The following is a 22865-nucleotide window of genomic DNA, read 5'->3' as shown; positions in this document are numbered from 1 at the left end:
CTCTTCCACAGAGGCCTGCAGGCTCTCAGTCTGAGCTCAAAGCTGCCAGGTATCTGGTCCCTATGCTGAGTGTATGTAAGAGTTCCACAGGGTCCTGTTTTCATCTCATCTGGAATCTACTAGTCTTGAAGCCTTGGTAAAATTAGTACTCAGATGTTGCCAAGAGAGGATTTGGCCATCCTAAAGAAGATATCCACCTAGTCATACTCTGATGTATGGGATACTGGCATCAGATGTAATGTCCATCCTTCTGCTTCTCAATGCCATGGCCAGAGGTCTTCAGTTGGATAGCAATCAGAATAACAGCTGGCATTCCTTTGGGGTTTATTTTCTAGAGTTTATAGCTAGTCAGCCCATTTGATAAAACTGAATAATACATAACCCCAAACAATTTCTTTGTGGAAATATTTTTAATATATAAGTATTCACCAAATCTCAGGAGTGCCATTTAAAATGACAGCAGCTAGCATTTGAGTGCTTGCTTTTCATTGGCTCTAGGATCTATGACAAACTTCCAAGGATGGTGTCCTTTAAACCTCTGATAACACTGTGAGATTCCTTCATCATCCTTTGGACACTCAGGAGGCAAGGCCACTGCCACAGATGGCATACACTGGGTATAGTTTTTTTTTTAACCAATGGGCAAATGTATGATATTTTGTTTGTGTTCTGACAAATAAAGCTTGCCTGGAGATCAGAGGGTGGGGCTATCCACTAGTTAACCATAGAGGTCAGGCAGTGGTGGCCCACACCTTTAATCCCCCGCATTTGGGAGGAACAAGCAGGAAGGTCAGGAGTTCAAGGCCACCCTGGGCTACAGGAGATTGAACTAGTCTAAAAGAGAAACAGAGCTGAGTCACACCTTTAATCCCAGCACTAGGGAGGTAGAGACAGGATCTCACCTTCCCCGCCCCCATTTGGTCTGAGGATTTGTAGAGGTAAGAAGTTTCTAGTGGTTGCTGCTCTGTTTCTCTGATCTTTCAGCTTTCACCCTCAATATCTGTCTCTGGGTTTTAATTGATTAAGACTAATTAGGATTTTGCTCCAGGCAAAGCTGTAGGAACGTTTGCTAAGCCTTCTACAATTTGAATATTAACTATAATAGTCTAACTCAGGGTTATAGTTGTTAAGCTGTTGGTTTAAACTGATTTAATGGGGGGTCTGCTATGTAAAGAACTGGGGTGCAGTGTCCCTTGTGATTCCTTGAGCTCTCCTAGAGCCCCTGCTCTCCTGGACATTCCATATGAATAAGTAGAAAATGCAGGCCTAACGTGTCTGGTACCAAGTTTCTAGATAGTAGCTTCATACTCATCTTAGATCTCAGCAAGGAACTTTAAAAATGAGACCCATGCCTGGCCTCAATTCTCAGAGATTCCAGTTTAGTAAGAATGGAGTCCGGGTATTAGTGATGTTTAAATAATTGTTGGGGGTCAGGACACTCCTTTGTATTCCATGTACAAAGTTGTAAGCCAGGTGTGGTGGCAATATGTTTTATCCTAGTACTTAGGAGGCAGAGGTAGGTGGATGTATGGTGTGTTCAACCAGGTCTACATATCAAAGTGCAGGCTAGCCTGAGCTGCATAGTGAGACCCTGTCTCTGAAATGACAAACAAACCACATAAGGTCTTGTAACACATCAGGGGAAGAAAGAGTGTCCTTTGTCAGTAGATGACTTAATACAATTTGAGCTTTTTGTTTCTTTGTTCCCAATTGACCTATGCCTTTTTTTTTCTTACTGTCCCTGTTTGGTCATGGAGATTCTTTACTCACGGCCCTAACTTTGCACTCAACTGTGCTGACCAGCCCTTTACACAGAAGTTATATATGGGTTCCTGTGTTGGCTGGTGACCCAGAGGCTCAGCACTCTCAATTCTGCCAGAAGGAAGGGAGTACCTACTTGGAAAGCTGGGGCAAGTGCATTGTGGGTGATCCTGTTAGCAGCTGGAGTCATCTAAGGTTTATACTGTGGATAAGGAGCTGCAAAGGGTGTTGACGTCACTGTCGGGTGAGCCAGTGGAACTGGATAATAGAATTGTCTCTTGGTTTGGTAGTTGGCATTATCACGATATCTTAGTGTACCTGAGGAGCTTCCTTGGGCATTTCCGAAACTATGTGACCTTGCCCATCAGTGACAATGGTTGTTTTCCTCTACTCTCTAATGTATCTTTTCAGAGGTGGGAGTTCAAGATTCCCACTCACTGTCCAGCTCATGTGAGTCCCTGTTCCACAAAAGCATTTGTAATGGGAATGTCTCTATTGGTGGGTTTTGTTTTGTTTTAGTTTTTTGAGACAGGGTTTCTCTGTGTAGCTTTGCGCCTTTCCTGGAACTCACTCTGTAGACCAGGCTGGCCTTGAACTCACAGAGATCCGCCGGCCTCTGCCTCCCAAGTGCTGGGATTAAAGGCGTGCGCCACCCCCTCCCGGCTGTCTCCGTTGTTCTAAGAAAGCATTTGTAATGGGAATGTCTCCATTGTTCTCTTGCAGTACAACAAACACCTCTTCGTGCACATTGGACATGCCAACCATTCTTACAGTGACCCATTGCTTGAATCTGTGGACATTCGTCAGATATATGACAAATTTCCTGAAAAGAAAGGTGGCTTGAAGGAACTGTTTGGAAAAGGCCCTCAAAATGCCTTCTTCCTCGTAAAGTTCTGGGTGAGTAGACAATGGCTGTGGTTTTGCTGGTTCCTGTGAGTGAGGTGCAGTACAGCCCGCTGAGTTCCACACTGACTGGGTAGGTGGACCCCAGGGCTTATTCGAGGGGTGACTCATAGGTGGCTAGAGTCACAATGCAAAACTTGAGACACTCTTCCCTTTCTGCTGCATTTCACCCCAGTAAGCCAAGTGACCTGTGACTTTCACTGGAGCATGGATGAGTTGTGTGCCTCAAGGTTTTCTAAATATCAGAGAGGCTACACAGTGGCTTCGCCAGTAATGGCTTCATTCCTGGGCTGGGGAAATGGCTCAGGTGATAAAATGTTAGCCATACCAACACAGGGATCTGAGTATGATCTCCCATACCCATGTCAAAAAGCCAGGTGTGGTAGCAAGCACCTGTCACCCCAGTGCTGAGGAGGCAGGATAGGAGGGTCCCTGGATTTCACTGGACAGCCAGAGTAGCCTGCTCAGGCCAGTGCGAGCCTTTGTCTCAAAGAACTAAGGGGACGGCTCCTGAGGGGCGACACCTGAGGGTGTGCTCTGGTTTGTACACACCAGAAAAGAAAGAACTCCATTCCTGCTTTCCCAGGCCGGGGCCACTTGAATTATCCTTGGTGACCGGGCTTGCCGATGTGCCTTCACCACCTCTGAAAGATGCTCTTGTCCCTTTCCCTCTAGTGGTCAAGTGTGGGCCAGCGGCCTGCTGATAGGGCTGTATGGGCGTAGGTGTGATGTGTGGGTACTGAGTGGGGAGCACAGAGACAAGCCACTGTGCCCAGTCTACGAGAAGAGACTTCAGGTGTTTGGGTCCCTCAGTGTGTCATTCAGGGCCCCGATGACCTGCTTCCAAGGGGCTTTCTTCCTGGGTTTCGCAGGCCCCTTGGGCCTCCCTGCCCTTTTGTGGACTACACATCGTCACGCTCATCTAGATACCATTGTCTTGTCCTCTGCTGTCACCAAGCCAGCTGCTTCCTCTCTCAGCACCTTCCTCACTAGAGCAGAGCATTGATCCCCCCCCCATACACACACACACACACACACACACACACACACACACACACACACACACACACACTCCTGTTTCATTTTGTGGTTAATCAGTCCCCATGCTGAGTCATAATTATCGGGACGTGTATTCAGCTCCCCTCTGGACTCTGACTGCCCCCAGGGGACCTTATTCACAGAGTGGCTTCCATTTATTGAGTGCCTGCTGCGCGCTAGGAGTGGGCTAAGTGCTTTACATGGATTTCATGCTCTAAGTGGAATTTGTCTCATATCCAACTAAGAAGGCAGGCCTGGGGATGACAAAGGACAAGCGGCCTCAGGCTGGGGACCTGGTGCTTGAAATCAGATCTGTCAATTTCAGTCCACCTCCCTGTGTCCAGGCGGCTTAACCCATGGGCCATAGGGTTTGTCATCCTAAGACTCTCTATAATTGTGACACCAAGCATGTGTCCTAGAGGAAGAAGCCTAGCCAATGTGGGAACAAATGGGTGGATTAGAGGAAAATGTATGTTTGAAATTCCTTGGGGGATTTGCACATTAAATTTACCCAACTTTTCCATCCTTCCTTGGTGACTAGGTTACCCTGATTATGCCATCAGTGTTGAAACGTGGGTGGATGTAGCCAGCGTTAACATTTAGGGCAGCCTAAGAAAGCTGCACAGGCCACTTTACTGAGCTGGTGGCTGCTCAGGGATGGGTTAGAAGGTGACCACCTGCTGGGTTCCTCAGGATCCTGCATGCCTGTTTGCTTTCATTCAGCAAGTTCTCCTGTATCACAGCCTGCTTTTGAACTTGTTAATGTAGCCAAGAATGATCCTGAACTTCTGATCCTTCTGCCTTTCCCTTCAAGTCTTGGGATTGCAGGTATGTGTTACCACACCTGCTTATTTGGTGCTAGAGATGCCACCAAGAGCTCCATGCATGCTAGGCTATGTCACCCTACCACCTGCGCTCTCCTGCCTGCCCTGCCTCGGTATCTTTTACTGGATTGATGAGATCACAACTGTACTTGTTAGAATTCTGAAGTGTGACTTGCCCTGATCTGTACCCTGCTGGTGGTGCTCACACAGCTGATGTAGCAGCATTGTGTCCAAGGAGGTGACATGGTGGGACCCAAAGCTAAGGCTGTGCTCCTGAGACACACCATCATTTGGAAAGTAAGACAAGTCAAGGCAACAAGTCCTGTGTGCATCTGATTACACCTAGGACCTAGAGCACATGTTGGCAATGAACACACTGAGCCCATATGGACATGGAAAACTACAGACATTATTGCCAAAGATAAAATTAAAGTTTGTAAAGGGAAATGAGAATTTTGGGAAATTTCTCCCTATTTCAGTGAACTTGCCAGGTGCCCAGTACCTAAAGGGTTTTCTGCTCTTCACAGTAACTGAAAGAACTCTACTAGGAAACTGACGGATTTAATGCTGGAGGAGGCAACCTTGGTTGGTGTGAATTTGGACTGCTCACACCCCAGAGCTAACCCTTGAGAAACTCTGGCCGAGGAGCTAGCTCAGTAAAGGGTTTGGCATACAAGCATAAGGACCCGAGTTTGATGTCCAATGCCTGTATAAAAGGCCACGTGTGGTGACATGCACTGTAACCCCAGTGTCAGGGAGGTAGAGACTGATGGATTCCTGGGGCGGACCAACCAGTTAGCCCAGTCTACTTGGGAAGTTCTCAGCCAGTGAGAAACCTTGACCCCAAATATGAGGTGAGGCAGCCGGCCGGATGGCTCAGTGGGTAAAAGTGCATGCTGCCAAACTTGATGAGCATGGTAGAAGGGAGAGAACCAACTCTCACAAGTGGTCTCCTGGCCTTCCCACGTGTGCTGTCCTCCCGGAATAAACAAACAAACAAATGTAATTCAAATAAGAAGACAAGGGAGGTGGCTCTTAAGGGACAACATCAGAGGTTGTCCATTGGTCTTCTTGACACAGTAGACACACACACACACACACACACACACACACACACACACACACACACAACTAAAGTATGGCTTTTGTTGAAGAAAAATTGGTGTAATCACCTGAGTAACCTATTACAAATGTCAAGCACTGATGTTCCCACCTACTATTTATTTGTTTGTTTGTTTGTTTGTTGAGGCAGAGTCTCTGTAACTCAGGCTGGCCTCAAACTCAGAGATCAGACTGCCTCTGCCCCCAAGTGCTGGGATTAAAGATGTGTGCCAGCACCCTGGGTCTCCTTTTTACTACTATAAAAAAAAAATATGGGCATGCTTAGCCAGGCCTGGTGGTGACCTGGAGCAGATCTCTAAATTTGAATTCAGTCTAGTCTACAGAGAGAGTTCCATGTCAGCCAGGGTTTCCCAGGGGGAAAAAAAACAACCCTTTTTCGAAAAGCAAACAAAAAATTACACACACACACACACACACACACACACACACACACACACACACACTTATATGTATGCTCTGCATGCATGCTTAAATTTTAAAAGGTATATATTAGCATATAATTTATTTTTTGAGGCTACTATAAAGTAAGGTAAAAATTGTCTATAGTACAGAAGATAGATATGAACTATGAAAAACAAATGCTGTGTTTTAAGCCTAAGTACGGTCCTTGAGTCAAGTTTGATAGTCCTATTGTCAGAGACAGGAAATGGGGTTATACAAGTTAATAAGAAAGGATAAGATAATTAGAAGAAACCACTTTCACTACTTTCAAATTAAACAGCAGTGGATTTTAATGATGATAAGATTTCTTATAATTAACATTTTGTTTGAATATAAATTTATGTATAAGGTGCTTGGACAGATTTTATTTTTATTTTATTTTTTTTTGGCTTTGCTTCCAAAATTGCTCCTTTTACCCAGTGGATGAGTTGCTTTCCCTGAGGGGACCCTTGGGTCATGACTCTCCTGATAATGTCTCCTGATAAGGAGGCTTAGATAGCAGATGTGTGGCTGGTGGTGTACACACTTAGAATGTTACTCTGTGAGCCCAGATACTTACCTGTTCTATTCAGATGTACAGGATTAAAACTGAGCACTTCCGTGAATATGATAGAAAACGTGACTCATTCAGCTCCACTGTTGGGAGTCCTTAACCTTTCCGAGGAAATTCACTTGAACTGTTAGAGCAGAGGAGAAAAGGCAGTTTCAATCAGGCTGCGGTTTGGAGTCTCACTGGCTTCTGTAATGACTTGGTGAAGACGGGTTGCGCTCTTAGCATCTCTGTCCTCGGGTATCAGCAGGTGCGTGCCGTTCATGATGCTTCAGAAGGTTTAACGCTCCCTTTGAAACAGCCTTTATATTAGCGATTCATTTAGCAGATTCTTTTCTTAGTATGAATTCGGTAAATTACAACATAGACCCCTGTGCCTAGCCACTCTCCCTTTTGCCTTTTTCTCAAATCAGGAGGACTCTTAATTTGCTCATTTGATTGCTGTTGAGATTCCATTTTCAGAGTGTCTGACCTGGGTTCAGTAAGGCAAGACAACCCGAGGTGTTTCCTATGGAAAAATAACTGTGCTGCCATTTCACAGACCTACAACCAAAGCAAATGACAGAACCCAGAACACCAGTGTGGGCACCTCAGCCATGGAAGCTTAAGCTCTCGTTGCCCAAGTGGACTGAGCTGGGCAGAATTAAAGCCAAGTAATGATTCCAGAGGAAGTGAACCAAAATAAGGAATGTAGATGAAGCTAGTATCTTTGAGGGGATCTCAGATTTCTACTTTCAATCCTAATAGTGCTCAAGAGTGTCAAATAGTCATGTAAAGAAAGCTATATGTTTTCACCTTACAGCCCCAATCTACTCATAACAGGGTTTGATGTGATGAAACCTTATTCTTAAACTTAATTGGAGTAATGAGAAAGTAATATAACATTGTAGCTGGGGCCTGGAGAGATGCCTCATCTTCTAAGAGAGCCTCTTGCTCTTACAGAGGACGAGGGTTCATATCACAGCCTTTACATCAGTTGGCTGACAACCCTCTGTAGCTCTAGGGATCTGACACCCTCTTCTAGCCTCTGGGGATACTTGCACACACACATGTACACACATACACACAAAATAAATTGAATCTGCATACATGTGCATATATACACAAGAATCTTCCTTTTATGTTTTTGAGAGGGAAACCTTACCTGGCTGGCTAGCCTGGAACTCATTATGTATACCAGGCTGCCCCTGAACTCAGAAATCCCCCTGACCTCTGCCTCCTAAGTGTTGGGATCAAAGGCCAACCCCAAAATACAACAATTCTTTTAAAAACTTGTTGTACAAATATTGTCTTGTTGCCAGGAATAAATTTTTTCAATGTACATTTAATACTTGTTTTCTTTCCAAATCATAATTATAAGTGGTTATATCTTAGAAACTAAGAGATATATTACCCTATATTCTTTTTTTTTTTTTTAAGATTTATTTATTTATTATGTATACAGTGAGTGTTCTGTCTGCAGGCCAGAAGAGGGAGCCAGATCTCATTGTAGATGGTTGTGAGCCACCATGTGGTTGCTGGGAATTGAACTCAGGACCTCTGGAAGAACAGTCAGCGCTCTTAACCTCTGAGCCATCTCTCCAGCCCTTTTACCCTATATTCTTAATAATAATTTTCTCTGTAATGTTCTTGGAGTTACATGCACTATAAATAACAGTATGTTAATGCTCACTTGATTTACATGTTTACCCTTTTTTTTTTTTGTTTGTTTGGTTTGGTTTTGGTTTTTGAGACAGACTCTTTTCCACAGGAGCTGGAGCTACAGGTGATTGTGAGGCACCCAATGTGGGTACTGGGATCTGAACTCAGGTCCTCTGGAAAAGCAGTATACGCCTTGGTTGTCCTGGAACTCACTATGTAGATCAGGCTAGCCTTGAACTCAAAAAGATCTACTTTCCTTTGTCTTCTAAGTGCTGGGATTAAAGGTGTGTGTGTGTACCACCATGCCTGAATAAGCACTGTTTTAAGGAATTAAAACCATACAGATGTGAGAGAATTTTCTGAACCAGGAAAGGGGTGCGCAAGTTATCTCGCATGGGGGCATCCTGTAGAATCCACAGAATCTCTTCATTTGGGAGTTGCCTTGACCACACTGGGAGAATGCCTCTGCCAGTTGGCTGGCCAGTCCTCAGCAGTTTCTCTCCTGGCTCATTGGGCTTAGTGTTTGCTAGCAGAACCCAGGACAGGGTGCAGCCATTCCTGTGTGTCTCTGTTTAAACTTTGTTGCTGTCCTGGAGCTGGCACTGAACAACAGGCATCAGGGTTGGGGTAGGAACCAACACACAGGGGCACTGCCCTTCCCACACTGGTTTTGGTTGTTGTTTGTAGTTTCAAGGCATGTGTTAGCTAAGCAGACACTACCACTGAGCTGCACCCCCAGCCTGGGGACTAGATGCTTAAAACTGATGAGCTAAGACCCGTAGCCACAGAGGAACCCTCTAATTTGTTGTGCATCGACAGAGATCCAGTGTTAACTCTCTCTCCCTCACATTTCCAAGTAGGGTGTAGAGAGGGCTTGGAGGTTAAGAGTTAAGTCTATACTGCTTTTCCAGGGGACCTGAATTCAGATCCCAGTACCCACATTGGGTGCCTCACAACAACCTGTAGCTCCAGCTCCTGTGGGTCAAACACCCCGGGCTCCCCAGGACACCTGGGCTCATGTACACAGACACACAAATACATAATCAAAAAGTAATAAAGTTAAAATCTTATGAAAGTAATACAGGTTAGTTGCAAATGGTTCAAGCAGATAAAGGAATACAGTTCAAAATGTGAGACAGCCTCTTGGGCCAGTTTCCTGTCAGCCAAGTCTGTGAGCATTGTACATGGCTACAGTGTTTTTACTACAGAAAAGATTACTTACATGTATCCTCAGTCCACAGCTCCACCCCTTGCCCTCACCCTACCCCAGGGGTTTATAACGGTTTTCTTTTCTTTTCTTTTTTTTCTTGAGACAGGGTTTCTCTGTGTAGCTTTGGAGCAGCTTTGGAGCCTGTCCTGGAACACACTCTATAGACCAGACTGGCCTCAAACTCACAGAGATCCACCTGCCTCTGCCTCCTGAGTGCTGGGATTAAAGGCGTGCGCCACCACAGCCTGGCTAACATTTTCTTCCATCAGTCAGAATTTGAGGATAAGTCTTTATTAATTTTTGTTCTTTTTAGTAAAGAGGACTGGTTAGCATGAGTAGAATTACTGGGTGAGTAACTAACCAGTGCAGGCTTCCCACTTAAATTTAAATTCCAGTGCAAGTGTCTCTGAGATCATTGGACCATTCCAGTACCCAAATTCTATGTGATGTTTATCTGCCGTGCAGATATTACTGGGTGGCCTATAGCTTCTTTACATATAATTGTTATTTCACTGTGTGTAATTGGTTGCCTGGTGGTTGTTGTTTATTTAAGAAAGACATTTCATGTGTGGGACCTCCAGTCCAGGAAACAGTCCCATTTCCCGGGAAAGCAGCAGCATTCACACACCTGAAGAACTGAGATCAGGCTGCCTCCACTGGGCACCCTGGACCTGTTGTGTGACTCAGTTGGAAGGAAGGCACTGGCCTGTGTAGAGACTTCATGGGGCTGAGACCCCGACTCCGCCCCAGTCTGCAGTCTCCAGTGGTCTTTACCTGGAGTGGGGTGATATTAATTGCATTTTTGTAAATGAATGCCCGTATGGGTGGGAAATTTGCAATGCAAACACAAGGCCTTTTCAAACTAGGCTTATTGTAATTAGAGCAAGCTTTTAAGATTCTTTGAAGTACTAAATGTTTATGAAATTCAAATAGGGGTGTGCAATCTGCACAATAAAGGGGCCCTGGTGGTGTTTTTAAAAATCGTCTATTTTGTGGATGTAAATATATGCCATAATTAGTGGGAAGTAACTTGAAGAGCTGGGCTGGCTGAGTTTATTCCCGTTATTCTTATTTAAAACAGCTGTGGCCAGAGAGCTGCCTCGGTTTCAGTTGTGTTGGGCAGGGCACAATGGCTCCAGTGAATGGATGCACTCAGGGGCCACTGCCCTGCCTGCAGCGCCTTCCTCGTCCCCATAGGCAGCCCTCTAACTGGAGAGGTGTCCAGCTTCACCCCAACCTCTCCTGCCCAGACCCTGAAGCATGTGGGGCTGGCTTCCGGGGTCTGGGCCAGAGTACAGATGCATGCAAATGAAGCAGGCTGGGGGACTCTGGGGCTGCCAGCTTTCTCCAGACCCACCTTTCACCCACCCAGATAGGCTCAGTCTCTTAGGGCCCTTTTGCCCTGTGCAGAGCAATTGTCCTTTGGCGCCTGTGGGAGCAGCTGGGAAGCCCACAAGGCGTGCCCTGCCTGGCCCAGCCTCACCATGTGGCAGGCCTGGACAGCCGCCCACAGCAGGGCCCAGCTCCTGGTGCCGTCTGCCAAGCAGCCAGATGCTGCCATTGGGAAAAAATTGCTTCACAATTTGAGATCTTGGTCCTTTGATCATGGCTCAGAGAGGATGCAGAGGAGCGATTCAAAGTGGTGGTTTGAAAACAGCCCATCCATCAGTGCCTATTACACTGGCTCTTTCGGGGACCAACCTAGATGGTTGTCACTTTTGCAAGCTTATAACTCCTCCCCAGCCCTTCTGCACATTAAAGAATGATGAGAGATAAGTAGAAAGGGGGTGTCTACAGCCTGCCCCTGCCCCCTTATGTCCCTACCTTAGGGGTTCTCTCCTGCCATGGTCCAGCAAGCTTCGCCTCCTCAGGCTCCGGCACAGCCAAATGTCCTTACGATGTGGACTGCCAGTTCCCAGCCAGCATTGACAGCATGGGCCTTTACGTCCTGCTCCTTTACCCCTGTGGCCACAGGTTTTGCAGGGACAGTTGCTCTGCTCTTGGCCTAGCCTTTCTTCCTGCCACCCTCTTCGGGATCTGGATCCCACACATCTGGACCAGACTTCATATTTTCAAAGATGAAGTCTAGTCCAGGTGCATTTTTAATGTTTACCCAAAGTGGGCACCAAAAATAAATAAAGGCCATGAAAACAAACAGTGAGCCATAGCCTTGAATAAATAGGCTATTGAGCAAAAGGACAGTGAGTAGAAACCATGCCTTTAAGGGTCTCCTGTAGCAGAGGCTGGCCTTGATCCACCTGCCTCTCCATCACGTGTGTAGATTACAGGCATGTGCCAGCACTCCTGGTTTCAGCCCTCTTCAGCATGAAGCCGAGTCCCCATGCATGCTGGTGGAGCCCCCTCCCACCTGAGTCACACCCCTAGCCCCAGGAGCACTTCCTGGTGCTATAGTTTGGTTGTTCTTCCTTTGGCTTACCTGTGAAACCTGCTCCTTCCCCATCCCATCCCTGCTTTCCAGGACTTGTCTGCAGATAGATCTTGGGGTCTTTAATCCACTCAAAGCGTGTTGGTCACTGTAGTACTTCTCAAATGCACTGCTTTTCAAATGTAGTTGGACTTTATTTTGTGGGGACCTCCAGCCCCCAAATAACAACAGGGAGACTTCATATTAATTATGAAAGCTTGGCCTTTAGTTTAGACTTGTTCCCAACTAGCTTTTTTTTTTTTTTTTTTTCCCCCTCCTTTTTGGTTTTTCGAGACAGGGTTTCTCTGTGTAGCTTTGGCGCCTTTCCTGGAACTCACTCTGTAGACGAGGCTGGTCTCGAACTCACAGAGATCTGCCTGCTTCTGCCTCCCGCGTGCTGGGATTAAAGGTGTGTGCCACTACTGCCCGGCCCCAGTTAGCTCTTATAACTTAAATGAATCTGGTTTTATTAACCTATGATCTGCCATGTGGTTTTTTTACCTCTCCATCATTCTCTGGGTCCAACTTGGTCTGAGTCTAGCTGTCATCTCTGCCTCTCTTCTTCCCAGAGTCCTCTCTCCCCAGAAGTCCTGCCTGTTCTCTCCTGCCCAGCTATTGGCCATTTAGCTCTTAATTAAACCAATCAGAAGGCACCTTAGGCAGAGACACATCTTTACAGTGTAAACAAATATTTCACAGCAAGTAACAAATCAGTCAAGCGTCCTACTTTGTTTATCTGGGAAAAGCCAGCTTGCCATTCACACCCATGTGGATTGAAGCTAAGCCTGGTATCTTGATGGCCATCATCATGTTTGTTGATTGTACTTAGTAAGGTCTCTGTAGATGGGACGTCAGGCTCTGTCCTGGTGCACAGTTCAGTCATGGAGCTGACAGGAGTGAGGGTTGGCGCCGCTTGCTAACTGTCCCTGCTACAGCACCTTGCGGCTCACAGGTGCGTTGGTGTGCGCCCATTCCGCACCGCGTTACAGCAGCTGTCCATGCCCTCTCCCCTAGTCAAAGATGAGAAATGGGAGGCCCTGCTGCCCATGCCATTGTTCAGGTGACAGAGAAGAGGCATGACTGGTGAGGCAGCATCCAGAATAGCTGGCCTGGGCAGGCAGGAATCTAACAGCACGGGACGGCTTCATGAAAATGGATTGGTAATTTGAGTCGTAGGATGGAGCCCACCGGAGAGACTGGGAGAGTGTCAGACTTGTCTTCTAACCCCTGGAGGTCTGGGTGGATGCTACTGGAAGCAGTGATGCCAGGGAAGTCAGGGTCCCCTCTCGGAGTTCCTAGTCTCATTAACAAGAGGATTTAAGAACGGACTCGGAAGGGCAGTTCTTTTTCGCGTTGAAAAGAAAATTCCCAGAGCAGACCAACTGCAAATCTCAGCACTGCTTGGAGGAGAGAAGGGGATGGGAGGCAAGCCATTTGAGTTAACTGCTGTGGAGGTCAGCCCGCCCCATGGCGGAGAGGCGACCATATGGTGGGAGGGGAGCCTCAGACGGAGCATCAGGAGGCCCAGGTTTCACGAGGAAGCGTGCTTAGAACACAGGGAGAAAGAGGAAAAGGAAAGATGAGGCTTTTCTGAGTCATCAGGAAAGTGGACAGGTTCCTGGAGCCCTATAGTTGTGGCCCCAGTACACCGCGGCCCTGGGGCAGGAATTCTGGGAGAAAAGTATATTATCTCATTAAAGCCAGATTATTAATCCTTTAGTATGACTTGGGGTGAACCTGCCTTCCTAAGAGTGGGACCATCTTCATGAAGGGCAGTCAGTTCATTAGCCAGGTCCTTGACCCTGGCCAACTGGACTCTTCTGTCTCCACCCAGGCCAGAGATTCATCTCTGGAAGAGATGCTTTTCTCTTAATGGACCCTTACTGCTGGCTTATCAGTGCCTGTGCTTAGGCAGAGTTATGATGCCCAGGGAGTGCCATGTCTGTGTCTGTGGGGTCTGTGACCATGCCACACTGCCCAGCAAGGCATGGGGAGGAGGTCAGTGGGGCTGAGGTTCAGGTGGGAGGGCAGCTTACATTTCTGACCGAGCCCAGTGTAATCATGGGGGAAGAGTGATGGAGAAGACACACCCAGAGAGATAGGAAGGAATGGAAGGAAGCAGGAGCAACCCACGAGGGATTCGGGTGGCCTTAGACGCTGGAGCAGGCTAAGAAACAGATTTCCCCAGAGTCTCCAATGAGAGACAGCCTTGCTAATCCATAACTTGGTTCTAGCCTGGTGAGACCCAGTAGGATTTCTGGCCACCTGAAGTGCAAGATCACTTACTGTTTTAAGCCTCTAAATCTGAGGCAGTTTGTTGCAGCAGCAGTAGGAAGTTCACTGGACAGAAACGGACCCATGTGACCATTGACTGCTTCCGGCAGTGCTACTGAAGAAATTCGTGGAAACACTTAGACATGGGTTAGCCCAGGCCAGGGGCCTGTGAGAGGGGATTCTGCATGGAGGAGAAAGTTGAACTCTGCAGTCCATTCATCCTTAGGGCAACTGAGTGGGTCTCTCAGAAGGGCTGCCTCCTTTTGCTGCCCATCCCTCCCCTTTTCAGAATCCACTCCAGAGTCCACCTCTTTCAGCTAGCTCAGGGTACAGGATGTATTTCAGATCTGGTATGCAGCAAGAGTGGGTTCTCCTTCACTGTTTCTTGTATTTTTCTGTTTATGTGCTCGCAGAAAACACCCGGTGGTTATATTAAAAACTGGCAGGAATAGTTTGAACCCCCAAGAGTAGCATACTTTTTTTTCTCCCTTACTTTTTTTGTTGTCAGAATTCTGTGAGTTAGGTGTCTGTTTTTCAAAGATTTGTTTATTTGATGTATATGGATATTTTGTCTGCCTGTACATCTATCTGTCTGTACACCAGAAGAGGTCATCTGATCCCATGCGACTACAGTTATAGATGGTTGTGAGCCACCATGTGGGCGCTGGAAATTGCACTCAGGACTTCTGAAAGGGCAGTCAGTGCTCTTAACCACTGAGCCATCACTCCAGCCCAAGTTAGATGTTTTTACACCTGAGTCTTTGGTTGTGGGCAAGTCAGCAGGGTGGGTAGTGGGTTTCTGTGAGACCTGGACTAATTACAGCTGTCTCCTTTGTTGCTGTGACATGTGCATTCTTTCTTAGGTTTTCCTTGCTTTTGAGGAGTTCGTTGACTAAGTTTCTTTCAATGATGTATTTTTTTATTTTATGTGCATTAGTGTTTTGCCTGCATGTGTGTCTGTGTAAGGGTGTCAGGTCCCCTGGAACTAGAACTGCTGACAGATGTGAGCTACCATGTGGGTGCTGGGACTTGAACCCAGGTCCTCTGAGAGACCAGCCAGTACCCTTAGCCACTAAGCCATCCCTCCAGTCCCCCTAAGTTTCTTTCAAGAATAGTTCTAATGCCATCAGCTGACGGGTAATTCTCTTTCACATCAGTGCCTTCTCCTAGACTATCTCTAAAGAACATCTGTGATATAGTTGATGACTGCATGATTATTTTTCACGTGTAGGGATAGCTTTTGTAAAGCAGTTGTGACATTGCCAAATGGGTTATTTGCCATTCTCTTGGGAAATCTTTTAAAATCCAAACTTCAGCCGGGCGGTGGTAGCGCACTCCTTTAATCCCAGCACTTAGGAGGCAGAGCCAGGCGGATCTCTGTGAGTTCGAGGCCAGCCTGGACTACCAAGTGAGTTCCAGGAAAGGCACATGCAAGCTACACAGAGAAACCCTGTCTCAAAAAACAAAAACAAAAACAAAAAATCCAAACTCTGAAATTTGTATCTTCAATTTGAAGTTCTCTCAGAATTTTTTTTTTTTTTTTTTTTTTTTGGTTTTTCAAAACAAGAGTTTCTCTGTGTAGCCCTGGCTGTCCTGGAACTTGCTCTGTAGACCAGGCTACCCTCAAACTCACAGAGATCCGCCTGCGTCTACCTCTTGAGTGCTGGGATTAAAAGCACGTACCACCACTGCCTGACTTGTTCTCTCAGAATGTAAGGGAAAGAAGAAACAAGGTAGGTGCAGAACCGTCTACTAAAGTAACAAGGGTGAATGAGCAGTGAGGAATCACTTGGCTGAATGTCACAGATAAAATGCCGGAAGAGCAAGCAAAGGGGTGAGCATCTTGTGAGGCTGCTCTTAAGTTTGTTTGGTTTGAGACAGCATCACATACATCTCAGACTGGCCTCAAATGTAACTGAACATGACACTGAACATCTGGTTCTTCTGTCTCCACCTCCTGAGTGCCCAATTTTTGAGATATATGCTTGGTGAGAGCACTCTACTAACTGAACTTCAGCCCCAGCACCTTGAAGTTTTCTTTTCTTAATCTTTTTATCATCTGTCTGTCTGTCTCTGTCCATCCTTCCGTCCGTCCGTCCGTCCGTCCATCCATCCATCCATCCATCCATCCATCCATCCATCCATCCATCCATTTGTCTGGGTGCTTTGCTGCATCCAGTCATGTTGTGGAATCTGTCTGTGTACTGCATGAATACCTGGTACTGAAGGAGGTCAGAAGAGGGCATCAGATCCCTTGGAACTGGAATTACAGACAGTTGTAAACCACGATGTCAGTGCTGAGAATCAAACCCAGCTCCTCGGGAAAAGCAGCCAGAGCTTTTAACCTTTAAAGGCTGAGCCATCCCTCCAGACCTTTAAGAACTTTCTTTTTTGATATTGAGTCTCATGTAGACCAAGCTGGCCTCAAACTTGCTGCAATCCTCCTGCCTCAGCCCCCAGAATGATGAAATTGCTGGACCATGCCACCATACCTGACCAATAACTTAAGGGTAAGTGTAATGATAGATCATCTACTCCAAATGGAAGCTCGTCAGCAGTATCTGGATAGTCCTAAGATATAGCAATGACCCAGGACAAAGTAGAAATGAACATGATCTGGTGCAGGCTTAAGCTAAGAGGGTTGCTTGTCTGTGGGGAATTGACAGACAATGGCAGGAACCATTCATTTAAAAAAGTCTTTTCATTATTACCATGTGTGGCGCATAGTTCTAAAGTAATTTTACTGGTGAAATACAAATTGTTTGCCTAAATAATTAAGGAAATGATAAATTGGAGGTTTCTTTTACATACTTAACACATGCATGCTTTAAAATAGCACTCATAGCCTGAGTTATTAGCCTTTAGTAATACGCACAGATGCATTATAGGTCCTTTGCTGCAGTTCGTAACAGCTGTCTGAGCCTGCTGCAGCTGCAGCTGCAGCTTCAGCTTGAGCAAGCAGTGCCCCATGGACAGCCTTAACTGTTGGTTTCCTTTAATGGATTTGTAAGTGAGTGACGGTCACATAGTGATGGGGAGAATGAAGAGGCAGGCTTGGCCATTACCATTCTCTCTTTAGAGTTTGAAATTTTAAATAGAGCTGAAATAGAGTCAGCCCTGGATAAAGGAAGAGAGCACTTACTTCACTTGTGGGATCTAGATATGCGACCACCATGGGCGGCCACTTCCCTTCAGCTTGTAGGGTTGGAAGTGTGAACATTGAATGCTGTCGTTAAGAGCTTTGCTGATGTCGGTCTGTAACTGTCATTCTAATGGTGGTTGATAGGTTCAGAATATCTATGTGTATTGATTGACAAGTTATCGTGCCTATTGTAAGTGACTTGAGTAGCTGTGATTCAGCATCTTTGTAGGGTGGTCATTAATAGGAAGCTTTCCTCTCTTGATGTGTCATCTGGAGGGGCCTGGGTTTTGTTTTTTAAGTCTCTCACAAGATTGGCAGAGTACACAGTCAGTTCATGCGCTGCTTTTCTGTACATTTTAGAAACTTACAGAATTTTCATTACAAGGGTACAGTGCTGTTCCAATACTAAATGCAAGGAAGTCAGGCTGAATGCATGCTGGTAGCATGCCCTTACAAGGACAAGTTCCCAGATGTGTACGGCGGCAGGGCTCAGTTGGTGGAGTGCTTACCGAGCATGCATGAGACCCTGGCTGGGTTTGGCACCTGGCACCTGGGAACTGGGTATGGTGGCACATTCCTGTAAGCACTTAGGAGGTGGAGACTGGCTATGTAGCAAGTTCCAGCCCCACCTGGGAAGGAAGTGGCTTCCCACCAAGGTGGTGTCTGTAGAGAGGTCTCTCTTCCCTGCTGCATAGCTGCTCGATGGTTTACTCTGTCCTTTGTCACCATGATCCTAGGAGGAGAGAATTAACCTGCCCCCCTTCCTTCCAACAGGCGGACTTAAACTGTAATATCCAAGATGACGCCGGGGCTTTTTATGGTGTGAGCAGTCAGTACGAGAGTTCTGAAAACATGACGGTTACCTGTTCCACCAAAGTGTGCTCCTTTGGGAAACAAGTAGTAGAAAAAGTAGAGGTAAGTTGACCTCTGGATGGGAAAGTCCTCTGGGAGCCTGTGGCCTTCCTTTAAACATCTGGTTGGCAGCGGGGTGGAGGGCGGTGTTTTTTCTGGATGTCTTTCTCTTCCACTCACACCCTTTCCCTGATAGATCCGTAAAGGTAAAAAGGATTGGGTGGCTCCTGAAAGCAAACAGGATGCTCTGTGCTAGCCTTCTCTGTGAGGGAAGTCCTGCTCAGCTGGCCTGTACTGGTTCTTGGTGAGAGGCCCCCTGGGGGTTCCGGAAGGGCCTCTGGGTCAGGATGCTTCCCTGCTTCTAGCTGCAGGCATTGTGGGCCGAGACCAAGATGGGTGCAGCTCCGTGGTGCCCCAATTCTAAAACCTGACACTTTGAGGTGGATATTGTTGCTTTTGCTACTTTTACTTTTTTAAAATTTTTATTGTTCTTAGTTTAAATTTCAGTGGGAAATGTTGACCCATGCCTGTAATCCCAGCACTCGGGAAGCTGAGGCATGAGACTCCTGAGTTCCAGGCCAGCCTGGGGTACTCACCAGAGTCCCTGTCTCAAAATGAACACAAAAACTCAAGCATTTTATCCAGGCATTAGGAAATATCTACATTCAACTTGCATATTTCATGCCTCCCCTTCTTTTACAGACACGTTTGTCTTATCAGAGTCTTCTGCCTTACCCCACCACCGGAAGAGTCAGGCTTTATTTGCAGCCGGTCTGGACTCTCAGGGCCAGGACCTAACCTGCCTGTGGCAAGGCTCCAACCCAGCTAGAGGCTGCCTGGCTGGAGAGGGGAGGTTTTAAGGATTTAGGCAGAGCCCTAAGGGTGTGGGCTGCCCCAGAGCCTCCTGAGCACAGCTCAAGCAGACGGTAAAGAGGCAGGAAAGGATACGGTTGGTTGAGTTGATGGGGAATTTAATAGAGGTCGTGAGCTTTCTTGAAATGGCTTCAGTGGGACTCCAGTAAGAGGTTTTAAATGGAATTTAGTAACTGTGTATTAAAGCTTAAAGAGGAGGGGAAGCCAGAGGTCACACTCTTTATGTTTGCCAGTAGCAGTGACCAGAAGGTATGTTTTCAAGGGACAAATGGGGATAATTGGAGATGGAAGAGTCGACTTGAGAGACAGGAAATATCAGTTGGGAGCCCTGAGCACTAGAGATAATTAAAACTGGAGTGGGAGAGGAACTGAATGCTCTGACAGAGAAGCAGGAACACAAAATTAGGATTAGATTGGGGGGTGAGTATCACCCAGCAAGATGCTCAGCAAGTAAGGTGCTTGCCACCAAGCCTAAGGACCTGAGTTCAATTCCTGACACCCATATGGCAGAAGGAGAGAACTAACTCCTGTAGGTTGTCCTTAGACCTCCATGTGCATGCCAAATACATACATACATACATACATACATACATACATACATACATCATACAGACAAAATAAATGCGAAAATAGTTATACTTGTTAATATTAATCTTTTTTCCAACTGAAACTGTCTCTGTAACATTCCCAAATATTCTAGGAGCTTCTGGGTTCTGTTCCACCCCCTGTGTCTCTGTCCTACCCAGTACCCAGTGGCCTAGTGATCTTTAACTAGGTTCTAGGGTCAGGTGAGACAAGTCCATCTTATTGCTCTTTTTCCAGCTTTGCTAAACTAGGAACCAGCCTTCCTATTTCCAAATAATGTGTGCTTTATTTAGTGTAAAGAAAGTAAGTTTAGGCACTATAATTACATTTAAAATATGTTATTAATATTAAATCTATTTGCATTTCTGTCTCATTGTAGATATTTTAATAAGGTTTTATGATTTTTATCATACTAATTTGTTTCTTGTTAAATTCTGAATATTTTATGATTTGTGTCAGTTTCATGTTTCTAGTTTCTCGTTTCTAGACCAGACAGGCTTTGAGTTTTGGAGCCTGATTTAAAGATCTGTATCAAGGATCTGTCTTCAGAGCTATGCTTGGTGGTACATGGTTCAAGGCCAGCCTGATCTACATGTCTAGTTCCAGGCCAGCCCTGGCTACATACCTGTCTCAAAAGAAGATCTGTTGCTGGGCAGTGGTGGCACACACCTTTAATCCCAGCACTTGGGAGGCAGAGGCAGAGGCAGGTAGATCTCTGTGAGTTCAAGGCCAGCCAGGGCTACACAGACAAACCCTGTCTTGGTGGGAGGATCTGTTTTCAGAGTATCCATCGCACCAGATTGTCCTGTTCAACCCCAGTCTTGAATTCTCTGGGGATTCGGGCCTAGTGGCTACTTCTTGAAGTCTCCTTATACCACTTTTGGTTCAGTGCTAACAGTTGTGTTTTGGAGGTTCAGAATCACTTCCAGAAAAATAATAGATTCTGTGTATAGCAGTAAAGGTAGGGTTTGTTTTTAATTAGGTAATCTACACAAAGAACAAAGCATGTTAACAGATGATTCATGTTGAAAAGTGCATGCTTTCAGAAGCAGCCATCCTCTGTGTTCTGAAGTATAAAAAATAACTCAAACCTCTTTTCCCTTGCAGACGGAGTATGCAAGGTTCGAGAATGGCCGATTTGTGTACCGAATAAACCGCTCACCAATGTGTGAATATATGATCAACTTCATCCATAAGCTCAAACACCTACCCGAGAAATATATGATGAACAGTGTTCTGGAAAACTTCACCATTTTATTGGTAATGTTTGTCTCTCTCCTGGTTTGGCATTGGCAGAGTCTGTCCTGAGGCATGTTGAGGACAATGAGGAAGGTGGGTGGGGAGGTAGCAAGGTTTTCAGAAAGGGAACTTGGATATCTGGTGGTCAGGCAGCCACTGAATTACATGACCCAACCAACAAACATGGGCTGTAGTGGGGCTTGGATTGAAAGACAGGTCCAGGTGCGACCTGAATTCAGAACCAAGACAACAGGAAATGATGGCCCAGGTCCTTCTGCACCATGGCTGCCGAGTTGAGAGAAGTCCCAAAGACTGTTTCAAAGCTCCAGTGCCTTGATTTTGGATCAGTTTCAGAATCCAAGACTCTTGTCCTCAAAACAGGTTCATAAAGCATTCTGTTAATAGGCTTTATAAGGCTTTTTTAAAAAGAAAATAATTCTTGATTAAACTGGAAGATCAGAATGCCAAAACAAAACTCAGGGGGAACAGGTTTCCTGGGGGGCTGACAAGGCCATCTGTGGTCAGACAGTACTCTGAATGCCTGCCTCATGGTTCTGTTACCAGAATGGCGAGCCTGCGGGTTTACCTGGAGAATGCCTTACCCGACGTGTTGGTTCCACTGGGACGTGAGTCTCAGTCAGATTGATCCTGTTTTGTTTGGTTTGAAAGGCTCTTCCCATTTGTTCCTTCCTCTTTAAAAAAAAACTAATTTAGGGCTGGAGAGATGGCTCAGCAGTTAAGAGCACTGGCTACTCTTCCTAGAGGTCCTGAGTTCAATTCCCAGCAACCACATGGTGGCTCACAACCATCTGTAATGAGATCTGGTGCCCTCTTCTGGCCTGCAGGCACACATGCAGGCAGAACACTGTATACATAATAAATAAATAAATCTTTAAAAAAAAGAAAAAAGCAAACAAACTGATTTAGACTTTATGAGGTGGTGCATGCCCCCTGTAACCCCCATACTGGGGAGGCTGAGGCAAGGGGATCAGCAGGTTGAAGGCAGACTGGACTACATAATGAGACCCTGTTTTCAAACAAGCCAGTGAGATGGCTCAGGTAAAGGTGCTTGCCATGCTGACCTAGCAACCTACATAGTCATGGCCTAGCCAGGATGAGGAGTCCATGCCATCAGGGGCTCGGAGCTTAGTCAGAGGGCCGGCATGCGTGGATGGGATCTTTCCTACAAGCTTGGCTTACTCTAGAGAGAGACTCTTAGTGGAGTCTCAGCTGTGCCTGTGTGCTCCTGAAGCTTAGAAACTGGAAGGCTGAGGAAATCCAGAACTCCTGTCTCTAATGTCAGCAGTAGCCTCTTGGTGGAAGATGAGAAGGTTACAGAGTGTGTGGTGGCGGGGAGCAGGTGTCTGTCTCAAACTGTGCTCTGCTGCAGTCCACGTGTGTGGGAACTGGGGAGCTGACTCAGTCAGTACCACACAAGTGTGAGGACTCAGCACTGTTTCTCTGCACCACAAAAAGCCAGGCCTCATGGTACTGCCTTTGATCCCCAGCACTGGGGAGGCCAGGACAGCTCAACCCCCGGAGGCCATCGGCCAGCCTGGCCTAATCAGTGAGCTCCGTATTTAGATAGAGATCATATCTCAAAAAGGAAAGAAGATAAAGAGGAAGAGTGATCAAGGAGAACATGCAGCATCAAACTCTGGCCTAGGTAGACACAGAAAACAATGCAGGCCTCAGCATTCGGGAGCAGGCGGGGAGTGTGGTGTTATTTTCTAGACTTCACGACTACCTCGATGACTTGAAGTCTTAAGTGGGTGGCCACCCACCTCTCTTAGCAGGACTTTCAACTCCAGCTCTGTCTGTGACTGCACGTTGAAGATGGTGATAGCCCCAGTCCCGACTCTGCCTCAGAGAGCCTGGCTGAATTGAATGTGGCCCTGAGATGTCAAATCCCCTAATTCTCACAGAGCCAGGTGCCTGTCAGCAACTGGATATACAACTTCCACCAGCAGAGCTATCCTGGGACC

General features: G+C 46.4%; 1 protein-coding gene across 9 annotated transcripts in view; it reads left to right on the top strand.

Moving 5' to 3' along the window:
- The window catches only part of Tead1 (TEA domain transcription factor 1), a 229860-nt gene that overhangs the window by 200737 nt on the left and 6258 nt on the right, over positions 1 to 22865 (top strand). For all 9 annotated transcript variants that reach the window (XM_028875863.2, XM_028875861.2, XM_028875857.2 and 6 more), the window contains 3 exons: positions 2485 to 2658; positions 18106 to 18246; positions 20749 to 20901. In XM_028875863.2, the coding sequence (XP_028731696.1) occupies positions 2485 to 2658; positions 18106 to 18246; positions 20749 to 20901 (468 nt within the window). The remainder of the gene's footprint in view (positions 1 to 2484; positions 2659 to 18105; positions 18247 to 20748; positions 20902 to 22865) is intronic.

Source organism: Peromyscus leucopus, chromosome 1 (genome assembly GCF_004664715.2).
Source record: "Peromyscus leucopus breed LL Stock chromosome 1, UCI_PerLeu_2.1, whole genome shotgun sequence".
In the NCBI taxonomy this organism is placed as follows: Eukaryota; Metazoa; Chordata; class Mammalia; order Rodentia; family Cricetidae; genus Peromyscus; species Peromyscus leucopus.
The sequence above is the reverse complement of the archived record's forward strand: the minus strand, read 5'-3'. Positions and strand labels throughout refer to the sequence as shown.